The sequence below is a fragment of the Plasmodium falciparum genome (assembly GCF_000002765.6).
Source record: "Plasmodium falciparum 3D7 genome assembly, chromosome: 9".
Classification (NCBI taxonomy): Eukaryota; Apicomplexa; class Aconoidasida; order Haemosporida; family Plasmodiidae; genus Plasmodium; species Plasmodium falciparum.
Window position 1 is genome coordinate 1,000,001 of NC_004330.2, and position 12,500 is coordinate 1,012,500.

Below are 12,500 nucleotides of genomic sequence, written 5' to 3' on the forward strand. Positions count from 1 at the left end.
AACATAATAATGATAATAATGAATATGATAAAAATGTTCATATATTAAAATATCCTGAACATAATAAAACTAAAGATATGGATAATAATTTGTCCAATCAATATTTGTATTCATGTAATATAAGTAATAATAATAGTCAGTTACATTTATCAAGATTATTTGATAAAGAAACCGATGAACTGAATTCTATTAAAGTCAACAATCAGGATAAATATGACAACATGTCTGAGATAAAATTAGAAAAGACTCTAATGATTAGAGATAATTCAAATAACAATAATAATAATAATAATATTAACATTTTTGAATTATCAAATAATATATGTGAAAATTACAAGAAATATGAAAATGTATTTATTCATAAGAATATAGGCCCAGACAAAGGTGAGAAAAAAAAGGTAATAATAAATTATGAACATGTTAATCATATAATACCTTCAAATTCAATCGAATATAATAATAAAGATAACTGTTCTGAACAAAATGACATATTACATAATAATGGTAATGATATAAAATATCCCAAACATTTTGCTGAATATAATAAGAAGGAAAATGTAATGGAAATTGAAAGAAACGAAGAAAGGTCGAATAAATATAAAGATAACTTAATTTTATTTAATGAACTCTTAAAATATAAAGACGAATTTAATTATTTGAATGAACAAAAAGTAAACGAACATGAAGATGAAGAAGAAGAAGAAGAAAACAACAAAATAAATAATTGTTTTTTACATAACAAAATGGAATGTAATATTGAAAATATAAAGGAAGATAAAAACGATTTAGATAATAAGAATTATGAAGATTTCAATACAACAAATACAAATAAAATAATAACTTCCGATTTATGGAATAATGATAAGGATATAAATACATCTCTTTCTTCCTATCAAAAAAGTAATATGAGTTTTAGTTTGTTAAATCAAAGTAATATACAAGATATATTAAATAAAAAAAATGAATATTCTGATATCAAAATGTTGAAAAACGATAAATATGATGATAATATAATATATAATATAAATATGGATCATTTAAATAAAGATACATATATACATAAACTAAACAAAAGTGAAGAAGAACAAAATTTCAATGTTCAGGATGTAAATCAACAAAGTGATTTATATTTTCCTATAGGAAATAATGAAACTAAAAATGTAGAGATGAAGATACATATAGATTTTAAAAATATATACTTTGTGAAATATAAATATATAAAATGTTTAGTGATGAATAATTCAGGTATTATTGTTCATTCATTTGTTTTTCATAAAAACCCAATAGATTTGGATAAAGAAAATAATATTTTAAAAATATTAAATCAAGATAAAGAAAGTACAAAAACTAGAAAATCAAATAATGATATAAATAGTTTAGTTCAAGAATTGAAGAGCATAATTTTTACGGACGTATCTTTTGAACTTTCCTTTAATGCTAAAAATGTTAGAGGAAGTGAAATCATCTCTCCATCCAAGGTAGCAGACAAAAAAAAAAAAAAAAAAAAAAAAATATATATATATATATATATATATATATATTACACTTGGTGTATTTATTTAATTTTTTATTTTATTTTTATTTTTATTTTTTTTTTTTTTTTTTTTCATAGTTTTATAGACTCAGTTTTTATGGAATGGAAGAGAAAAATAAAAATGAAGTAGAAACGAACCATGATGTTTTATCAAAAAATGAAAAAAATATAAAGTATGAAAAAGATAAGAAATTAAAAAAATATATTTATAATAAGGAGGAAAATAGCAAGTTAAATCATAAAAATAAGTATAATTATACAAAAAAGAACAACTTGTCCAATAATACTCATATTAAGGAGAAAGATAAAATTGATAATAAGGGGAAATTATATTATATAGGTTTTACTATTATTCATTTAAATTATTTATATGAATTACAAAAAGAGGGATATGTACATTTAAATATATCTGACAAAAAGAATGAAGATTTTAATTTTATGGAACATTATAAGAAAGAAGATTATGCATATTATATGGATAATAAAATAGTCGAACATACATTTTCTAATAATATAAGTTATATGGAAAAAATTAATATGTTATTTAAAATATTATATAATCATAGTTTGAATATATCTACATGCAAAATATTTTTCAAATATCGTTTTTCAAAATCTGAACAGGAAGACCATTTATTTAACAATATAGATGATATTAAAAAAAAAAAAACAAGTAATAGTAAAAATGTAGAATTACAATACATTATAGATATTCTTCAGAAAAATAATTTTTCAAACGTAAATCTTAAAAATTGTATAGAACAATGCTTAAAGAATTATTATAAAAGCTGTACAAAATCAATATATGATGATATTAGTTTTACATTATTTGATAAGGGATATATACACAACCATACAATTATAAAGAATAATAAAGAAAAACAAAATGAATGTTTCAATTTACCATCTTTCTTTTCTAATATATCGAGTGATATTAAGGTCAATAATTCATTTTTGAAAAATATAAATTTTATTAAAGCATTTGATAATTTACAAAAGAATAATCCAAAAATTGATAATCACGAAGAACAAGATAGTTGTTATTATGAAAATATGAAAAATGTAGATCATACAAAAAATGTAGATCATACAAAAAATGTAGATCATACAAAAAATATAGATCATACAAAAAATGTAGATCATACAAAAAATATACAAAAAATGAACCACAAGGAGGACACAAACACGATGCATAAACAAAATCATGTTCAAAAGGAAGATGAGAAGGGAACTAATACGAATAAAGAACAATTATTATCTGATCACATATTTTGTGATAATACGTTCCATAAATTACAAGAAAATGATCTAAGGAAACTACCAAGGAATGTACAAGATTATATTTTAAAATTATACAATATAAATATGGAGAACAACATAAAAATTGAAAAACTAGAACACATTCTACTTAAATACACAACGGGAATTAATAATTATTTCGACTATATAGAATATACAAAAAATAATAAAATGTATAAAATATATGAAGAAAATAAAAAAATGAAGAAATATATAAAAGATTCGAATAATTTTTTTATACAAACTTTAATAGATAGTCATACTGAAATTCAAAAGCTTAAGCATAGTCTAAAAACCATAAATATTTTATATAATAAAGAAAGGATGAATAATCATCAAGAAAATAAAAAAGAAGAAGATAAAGATAAAGAAAAAGAAAAAGAAAAAAAAATGAATGAGAAAGAACATGTACATAACTATTTAAATAATAAAAATGAATATATATCTAATATAAAAAAAAAAAAGGAAAACAAAATTAAAGAAGACATTTATAATTTTAATGATAAAATCGGATCATCATTATATTTATCTTCACGATCAGTATCTTTGTCATCACCAGAATCATCTTTATCATCTCCATTATCAACACTTCATAATAAAAAGGAACTTTTTGATGATGAATATTTGATACGTAACAAAAATATCAAGAGTAAGAAGAAAAAAAACAGGAGGGACAGATCAGAAAATTGTAATAATATAATAAAAAATATTGATGGATATACATCCGAGTACCATCCCAACTACATGAACAAACAAAATAAAATAAGAAGGTATAAGAAGAATGACGATCTGAAAAATATAAATAAAACAATAAATAAAAATGTAAATAAAAATGTAAATAAAAATATAAATGATACATTAACAACAATGGGTCAAATTAATAAATCTATAAATGAAAATATAATGTTAAATAAAAGAAATGATACAATTTTTGGAAAATCGTTATTATCTTTAAATATATACAATCCATATAATAATAATAATAATAATTATAACAACAATAACAATAATAATAATAATAAGTATTATTATAATCACAATAATGGTGGTGATTTTAAAGAATATCCTTCTTCCTCTTTTTTATCAAACATTAGTTATTTAAGAAACAGAAAAGAAAAAAAAAATTTTGAGGAGACTAACCAAAAGGGAGAAAAGGACAAAAGTGAGCTATATACAAAAGATATGAAGGAAAAAAAAATAATAATAAATAATAATTTTAGAAGTTATAAAAATGGTGTTATCCATAAATATTCTTTTAATCATAATGGAAATGAAAAAAATGTTAAGAAAGACGATTTATATTCATTTTATTCCAATCCTATAATAGTTAGCCAAAATACATTAGAAAAAAAAAGAAAAAAAAAAATTCTGAACACAAGTCAGAAAAATAGCCAAAAAAATGAAAAAGAACATGACCATACATATGACATTGAAAAAAAAAATTGTGATATAATTCATTGTGATAAAAAAGATAATAATGGATTGAATATAGCATCTAATCAATTAAAAAGCATGTTTAATATTAAAAAGAAAGATACGGACGAGGAGGAAAAAAGAAGAAGAGAACGAAATTTTAAATTATTCTGTTCAACGATTAAGAGAGAACCGATTAGAATAGAAGAAGAGAAAAGAAATAAAATAGATGAGAAAATGAATGATGAAGAAAATGTAAAGAAAAGGTTGAATAAAAAAGGAGATGATGGGAAATTGATAAGTAGTTGTATAAAAGAGAAAGTGAATCAATTTGAATATGATAATATTCATAAAAATGAAAATATGTATTATAAAAATGGTGATAGTAAAATGAATAACAGTAAGAACAATTATAATATATTAAAAAATCAAAAAGTTGACAAGAAAATATATACTTTGGATGAGCGTTATACTCCTTTTCGTAATATTCATAGAATAAAATTCCCTAATAAAACAACAGAAGATAAAAAGAATGGAGGAGATCCACAGAATGATATTAATAAATATGATCGTAGATTATCAAATGGAAGTATAATAAGTGTGATTAAAAAGAAAGAAAAAGACAAAAATAATTATGATACAAGTGAAGTGTTAAAAAAAGAATATGTTGAAAGTTTTAAGAGTATATCTTTAATAAATAAAGATAAAAAAGATAAGGGTATATATTTAAACAATTTATTGTGTGATAGAAAAAATCCAATAGGTGAGGACTCTTCGTCTTTTAATAATTTAAATATTAATAAGAAGAAAACAATATTGTCATCATATCAAGAAAAAAGAAAGACATCAAATGTATTATGTAATAGCCGTAATAATATAATTCGTGATAATAAGAAATCTATTATAAATTTTAAATGTAATATAAATAAAAAGAACAATAATGATGATACAGATAATATTCATAATAATAATAATAATAATAATAATAATAATAATGTGAACAGTATGATAAATGTCAACACTAATGAACACATGAAAGATATCAACTATAAGAAAAAATTTATAGAGGATGCTATATCTGCTTATGATGATAATATAATAGATGAAGGAAAAATAAAAAATAAAATACATGACCATAGTCTAATATCACCAACAAATAATAATAGTACGAAGCAATTATCTGCAAATACTAAACTAATAAGTAAAATAAATATACAACCATTTGACAAATCAAATTGTAAAAAAGGTTGGAATGTAATAAAGGAAAGTATAGATAGTAATGATCAAAAAATAAATAAATCAAAACTTGAAATAAATATTACAGATAATAAAAAAAATGCCCTTCTTAAAAAAATCAAAAGAAGAAATAATATGAATTCAAATACGTGTGGAAAAAATAAAGATGATAATAACATTAAAAATTATAATATACATAAACATAACAATGAAAAAGGTATTGTCAAAGAAATTGAACATATATCAACAAATCGAAATTCAAAAGATTCATATATATTACATATTATAAATAAAAATTTAAATAGGTCTTTTAGTCAACTCGATAAGATAAAAAAAAAAATGGATGAGCATCTACTCATCTAGGATTCAAAAAAAAAAATAAAAGTAAATAATAAATAATAAATAAATAAATAAATAAATAAATAAATATATATATATATATATATATATATATATATATATATATATATATATATATATAATAGTTATTATTTTTTATATATTCAATTCAGTCATAAATGAAATTATTATTCTTAAATTATAATTTTCGTTATATTTTTTTTTTTTTTTTTCCACTTCATTAAAATATATATATATATATATATATATATATATATATTATTATTATTATGCATACATAAATATATACATATATATATTATATATATATATATTAATATATTATATTATATTTTTTTTTTTTTTTTTTTTATTCGACTTAAAAACAACCCATTTATAAACATTAAATATTACAAAACGACAAAATACTGTTACGGAAAAAAAAATATATATTAATATATATATATATATATATATATATATATATTTATATATACTCTTTGTTCATAAGTTGGATATATATAATTATCCATATATATATTATTCAATTTTTTTTTTTTTTTTCTTGATAATATAAAACTTAATAAAAAAGAAAATAATTAACATATAAGTATATTTTTATTTTTTTCATTTGTAATATTCATTTTACGAATATTTTGATAAATATGATGTAGCTTTTTTATATGTTATAATTAAATTATATATATCGTGTTTCTTTTTTTATTATATCATATATAGAATATAATATATCAATACGAGAAAAAAAAAAAAAAAAAAAAAAAAAAATATAGCTAGATAAGGAAATATATATATATAAAAAAAAGAATCTTATATATATATATATATATATATTTCTTGTATAGTATATTTTCTTTTATTTTTTGGTTATATATATATATATATATATATATATTTATATATTTATTTATTTATGCATATTATATTTTTGCCATGTCACAATTTTTAATTGAACAGATTAGGTACTTACACGAAGAAATCGAAGTAATAGAAAAAGCAATTGCAGAATTGATCGATGAAAAAGTAAAAAACAAGAAGAAGAATATTTTATATGATTATGCTATAAATTATTTAGTTGAGAAAATCCAAGAGAAGTCTCAACTACTTTTAGAATATTATAACGATGAAGATAAATTAAAAAAAGAAGAAATGCTTTTTCTTTCAGGGAAAACGGGTGAAGATAAAAACGACATATGGAAAAATTATTATGAACGTGTAAAATATATAAGAGATTATCATAAAAAGACAAATATTAAAAAAATAGAAATAAAAAGTTCTAAATTATATAAATTAGAAGCATTAAAATGTAGTAAATATAAACAATCCTTTTCTCCATTAGAAAAAAAAGGCAAATACGTAGATTTAAATAAATTTTATAATGATTTTATAAATATGAAAAAAATTAAAGAATTTCGTATAAGTATGTTTAAGAAGAAAGAAATGGCTAGCTCACATAACAGAAAAAGAAAAAAAACTGGAGATAATAACAACAATAATAATAATAATAATAATGTAACCACAGCTAATATAAATGAATTTAAAGAAATGGATTATGTAACATACCTACATAATTTTACACGCTTTATTTATATTCCAAGATATTGTAAATATAGAAATGAAGAATATAAAAGTTATGTAGAGAATTTATTGAATTATATGATATCGTTTTTTGAAAAAATTAATGTATTAGTAGATTGTAAAACAACATATAAAGAATATGAAGATGATTTTTATAATAAATTTAATAATAAAGAAATTAAGGGTTGGGAAAAATATACATATGATTTAGATTTTTATTGTAATATTAATAATAAATTATATGCTTCAGAAGGTACATATCAAAGTTATTTAAAATGTAAAAATTATGATAATGATTTAAAAAAATATTTAAATAAAAAATATACAGTGGAACAGTTGGAGGAAATAAAAAAAAATATTGAAAAGGAAGATATGAATTTAGCACGATGTGAATATTTAATACAGTTATATGCCAATATATTAAATAAAATAATACAACGAACAATTCAAAATATACAAAGAAAACAAGCATATACAATTGATGAAATTCAGAAAAAAAAATATAAAGAAGAAGAACAAGAAGATGAAAAGAAAAGAAAAAAAGAATATCATTTATTAAGTTTAATGGATCATAACAACAATGAATTAAATAATCAAAATATTCTTTTACAGGATTTGGAAAACAATAATTTATCTATATCAATGTCAGATGATGATTCTTCAGATATGTCTAATATATCAAATAATGAAGATCAACAAAAAGATTTAGATGAAGAAAATGAAGATGATAATGATGACAACAAGCCAATATACAATCCTTTGAACTTACCATTGGGTTTTGATAATAAACCAATACCATATTGGTTATATAAATTACATGGATTATCAAAAGAATATAAATGTGAGATATGTGGAAATTATTCCTATTTTGGAAGAGCCACGTTCGAAAAACATTTTTATGAATGGAGACATTCTTTTGGTATGAAATGCTTAAAAATACCTAATACATTACACTTTAAAGAAATTACTAAAATTGAAGATGCATTAAATTTATATGAAAAATTAAAAAAAGAAACACAAATGAATATATTCAAGCCGGATCAAGAAGTGGAATGTGAAGATTCTAAGGGAAATGTCATGAACATAAAGGCATATGATGATTTGAAGAGGCAAGGTTTACTTTAACGAGATATTATAATATATATGAATATGTATATGTGTATGTGTTTTCTTTTTTTTTTTTTTTTACCATTATTTTTACTAGTGAACATTTAATAAGATAATAATTTTTACATATATTATATATTGTCTAAGGGATTCATTTTTTACAACATTGAATTATTATATATATATATATATATATATATATTTTATTTTATTTATTTATTTATTTTTTTTTTTTTTGACGACCCGTATATACATACAAATACGGGTTTTTATATATATATATATATTTTTTTTTTTTTATCATATTTATAATTCCATTTAAGTTATTAAGGGGATTTACCCTATTTAAAAATTGAATTTCAAATACTTTTTTGTAAAAATTGTATAAAAATTATACAAAATTTTTTTAATTATATAATAATATAGTTGAGATATATAAGTACATATTTAATGTATTAATTTTTATTTTAACAATTTATAAAGACAAAAATAAATTATATAATATTTGTAAATATTACGACGAGGCATCTCTCTCCAAATGGGTATGCGTTTTATAAAATTAGTCCTGTTCATTTTTTATTAACAATCATTATATATATATATATATATATATATATATGAACACACATTTTCAAACATATAAATATATAAAATTTTTCAATACAACATTATGCAGACATTCAATTGTTAAAAATAAAACGTTCCATCTTATTAGGTACATTTACTTACACATACAAATGAAGAACAACATTTATTCGTTTATACATACATACATATATATATATATATATATAAATATTTGTAGATGAAGATATATCCCCTGTTTTAATTAACACAAAGGACATAGAGGGAAAAGTCAAAATAAATAAGAAAAAGGTGTATTTAAAAAAAAGAAAAAAGAAAAAAGAAAAAAGAAAAAACGGAACGAAGAACATAAAAAAAAAAAAAAAAAAAAAAAAAAACATTTCCCTTCTTTTGATACAGATAAAATACAAAACTCCAATTAAATGGGAAAAGGAAGAAACAAAATTGCTCATTGAAGGAATCAACGTATAAAATAGCTGACCATGTTCAGAAAAACTAATATATATATATATATATATATATATATATATTACATATATATATTATATATTTATTCTATTTTATTCTGCAGACCTATGGTTTATCCAAATGGTCACAAATTCGCCAATCGTATAATTTTCCCCAATACAGGTTTTTTTATACATAAAGAAAGAAAAAAAAGAAAAGAAAAAAAATAAATAAAATTCTGAACAATTCATAAAAAATATGAACAAGTCATTATGAAATAAAAATTTTATCAATATATATATATATATATATATTTGTATATTCATTCCTGTATTCCCTTTTTTGTAATGAAGAACGAATATAAGCCTTAAGGATAAATATAGGAATTTTAAAAAAGTGTATATTATTGAAAAGGACTAATAATATTTTTCTTTAAAAAAAAAAAAAAAAATAATGAAACGCTTTAGTTCTGATATAATATCTATGAAAATATTGCTTGAACAAATATATATTTATAAATGCGTGTATTGTGTATTTTATAAAATGATTAAGGTTTAATATATTTTTCGATAATATATTTTTATATTATTTTAATTCTTTTGTGCCTATTATTTCAAACGGTTCTGCATAAAATCAAAAACATAACCTTTTCTTTTTTTACTTTTGTAATAAATTTTTTGTTATGATTAAAAGACAAAAATATAATTAGCAAGAACATAAAAATATAATAAAATGTTATATTATATTATATATATATATATATATATCTTTCATTTTTTTATTTATACTAAATACCTTTAATGTTTTTTTAAATAATACACTTATGGAAACGTTTAACCATATTGATATAAAGAAATATACAAGAGAGGATTTACTTTACCTCAGGAACACTAATAATGTCTTATGTATTATAATATAGACATGAACTTTTATGAATTTTTATTTATAATATATATATATATTTTTTTTTTTTTTTTTTTTTTTTTTTTTTCTTTTCTTTCTTTTCAGTTAAAATGTTTCAAAAGCAAGTTGACGAAATAGCGTGCTTGTCCAGTAAGGTGAAACAAAAAAAGAAAAAAAAAAAAAAATAAATGTAAAAATAAGATATATCTATAAATATATAATATATAAATGAACGTTTTACATACTGAATATATTTTTTTTTTTTTTTTTGTTGTTTTTGAAGGAGCAAAAATTGTGTGGAACCTTAACGTCTATTAATAATATAATAAATGAAAATTATACAATATATGTTAACACAAAAAAGGAACATATTATATATATATATGTATATGTTTATGTATTTATTTGTTTATGTATATGTTCATTTATTTATTTCTATATGTATTTAATTTTATCTTGTCAAGTGCTTAATACACACAGATGGCTTAATAGGATTTATAAAAGTAACAATAAATGTAAACCATTTTTTACATGAATGTCTGATAATTATAAATTATATATATATATATATATATATATATTATATATATGTTTCTTTTTTTTTTTCTTTTTTTTTTTTTTTCCATGTTATAAGCAGATAGGTGAAAAGAATCTCTATTTATACGATAAAATCAAATTACATTATGGAAAGTGTACATGTGTGTTAGGTTAAAAATAAAAAAAATGAAAGGTTCCACGTTTCCCTTTTTTTTTTTAAAATAAATTATATTCTTGTATATTATATTATCTTATTTCTCTATAGATTTTTATATATTGGAGAAATTTCAAAAAAGAGGCCTAGGAATAGTAAGATATAAATTTAGAATAAAAAAAAAAAAAAAATTCATCATATATATATTTATATTCTCATGATTATTATTTTTTTTTTTTTTTTCTCTTAAGAAAATTTTTAATTTCATGTTAAAAGACAACGACATTTCTGCTTTTTGTTTATGGTAACTTTTTAAAAAAAAGAAAAAAAAAAAAAAAAAAGGAGAAAAGAAGATATAAAATTTCCTACACCTCTATTTTTATTAATAATATATTTTGTTATAGTTATGATAATCCTTCTTATAAATTGCAAAACTTTTTGAAAAAATATTTTTCTCCATGTGTTTTAATTAAACAGGTATTTCTTTTAAAAATAAAATAATCTATATATATATATATATATTTCATTTTTTTTTCTTTTTTTTCTTTTTTTTCTTTTTTTTCTTTTTTTTTTTTTTCTTTTTTCCCCTTTAAGCCCAATCACTTTGTTATCTTTTCAAATTATTTTAAGAATGTATCGATAAAAAAAGTATATGAGAGAATTTCTAATTAATATGTGTATTTAATATAAAAATATTTCCTCGTTCTTTTTTTCTTGTCTATTATATTGCATTTCTTTTTTTATTTGTTTTAATTTTATTTTTCTTTTCTCATATATGCTCATAAAAATGAATACTAAGCAACATAATAGTTTAACATAAAAGTATATATAAAAAAATATACATATGTATATTTCTTCTTTAATATAATAAAACATAGAAAAAAACAACAATATATATAAATATATAAATATATATATATATATATATATATATATATATATATATATATATGTGAATGTAATAATAATGAATGAGAAAGAAAAAAACGGAATTTTTTCTGTACACAAGGAAAAAGATAACTTGTCTACACATCAAAAATTTGTAAAAAAAAAAAAATAAAAAAAATAAAAAAAATAAACATATTGTACAAATTGTAAAAATTGTACAAATTGTAAAAATTGTACAAATTGTAAAAATTGTACAAATTGTGTATATTGCAATATATATATATATATATATATATATATGTATACACTTATTTATCTATACATTTGGATACGTTTTTGTTTGCTCATAATTTTTATGATAAGGACTTACTTATTGATGAATATTATTGCGACTTAAAAGAAGAAAAAAGAGAAAGGTCTACTGAAAAAAATACCAAGGAAGGAGATTTTGTTTTTAAGTCT

General features: G+C 19.3%; 5 protein-coding genes across 5 annotated transcripts in view; all 5 read left to right on the forward strand.

The window, feature by feature from the left end:
* Positions 1–5,845, forward strand: part of PF3D7_0924600 (conserved Plasmodium protein, unknown function) — a gene marked incomplete at both ends in the record, with an annotated part of 6,383 nt that extends 538 nt beyond the window's left edge. Inside the window, 2 exons of the mRNA XM_001352081.1 lie at positions 1–1,478; positions 1,613–5,845. The exon at positions 1–1,478 is cut by the window's left edge and continues 538 nt beyond it. Of these exons, the coding sequence (XP_001352117.1) occupies positions 1–1,478; positions 1,613–5,845 (5,711 nt within the window). The remainder of the gene's footprint in view (positions 1,479–1,612) is intronic.
* A 927-nt stretch (positions 5,846–6,772) lies between these two features.
* PF3D7_0924700 (splicing factor 3A subunit 3, putative) lies at positions 6,773–8,542 on the forward strand (the record flags this gene model as incomplete). The annotated part of the gene is made up of 1 exon (XM_001352082.1): positions 6,773–8,542. One exon carries the CDS (start codon positions 6,773–6,775, stop codon positions 8,540–8,542), a length of 1,770 nt encoding a protein of 589 aa, XP_001352118.1.
* Positions 8,543–9,062: 520 nt separating this feature from the next.
* On the forward strand, positions 9,063–9,755 carry PF3D7_0924800 (telomeric repeat binding factor 1, putative; the record flags this gene model as incomplete). Its single annotated transcript, XM_002808908.2, has 5 exons — positions 9,063–9,066; positions 9,201–9,239; positions 9,330–9,400; positions 9,509–9,574; positions 9,681–9,755. 5 exons carry the CDS (start codon positions 9,063–9,065, stop codon positions 9,753–9,755), a joined length of 255 nt encoding a protein of 84 aa, XP_002808954.2.
* Positions 9,756–10,379: 624 nt separating this feature from the next.
* PF3D7_0924900 (alpha-tubulin N-acetyltransferase, putative) lies at positions 10,380–11,822 on the forward strand (the record flags this gene model as incomplete). The annotated part of the gene is made up of 9 exons (XM_024473204.1): positions 10,380–10,461; positions 10,565–10,614; positions 10,743–10,808; positions 10,924–10,962; positions 11,097–11,166; positions 11,262–11,305; positions 11,402–11,454; positions 11,555–11,627; positions 11,745–11,822. The coding sequence occupies 9 exons, from the start codon at positions 10,380–10,382 to the stop codon at positions 11,820–11,822; spliced, it is 555 nt and encodes a 184-aa protein (XP_024328965.1).
* Positions 11,823–12,117: 295 nt separating this feature from the next.
* Positions 12,118–12,500, forward strand: part of PF3D7_0925000 (conserved Plasmodium protein, unknown function) — a gene marked incomplete at both ends in the record, with an annotated part of 1,746 nt that continues 1,363 nt past the window's right edge. The window contains 2 exons of the mRNA XM_002808910.1: positions 12,118–12,192; positions 12,402–12,500. The exon at positions 12,402–12,500 is cut by the window's right edge and continues 27 nt beyond it. Of these exons, the coding sequence (XP_002808956.1) occupies positions 12,118–12,192; positions 12,402–12,500 (174 nt within the window). The remainder of the gene's footprint in view (positions 12,193–12,401) is intronic.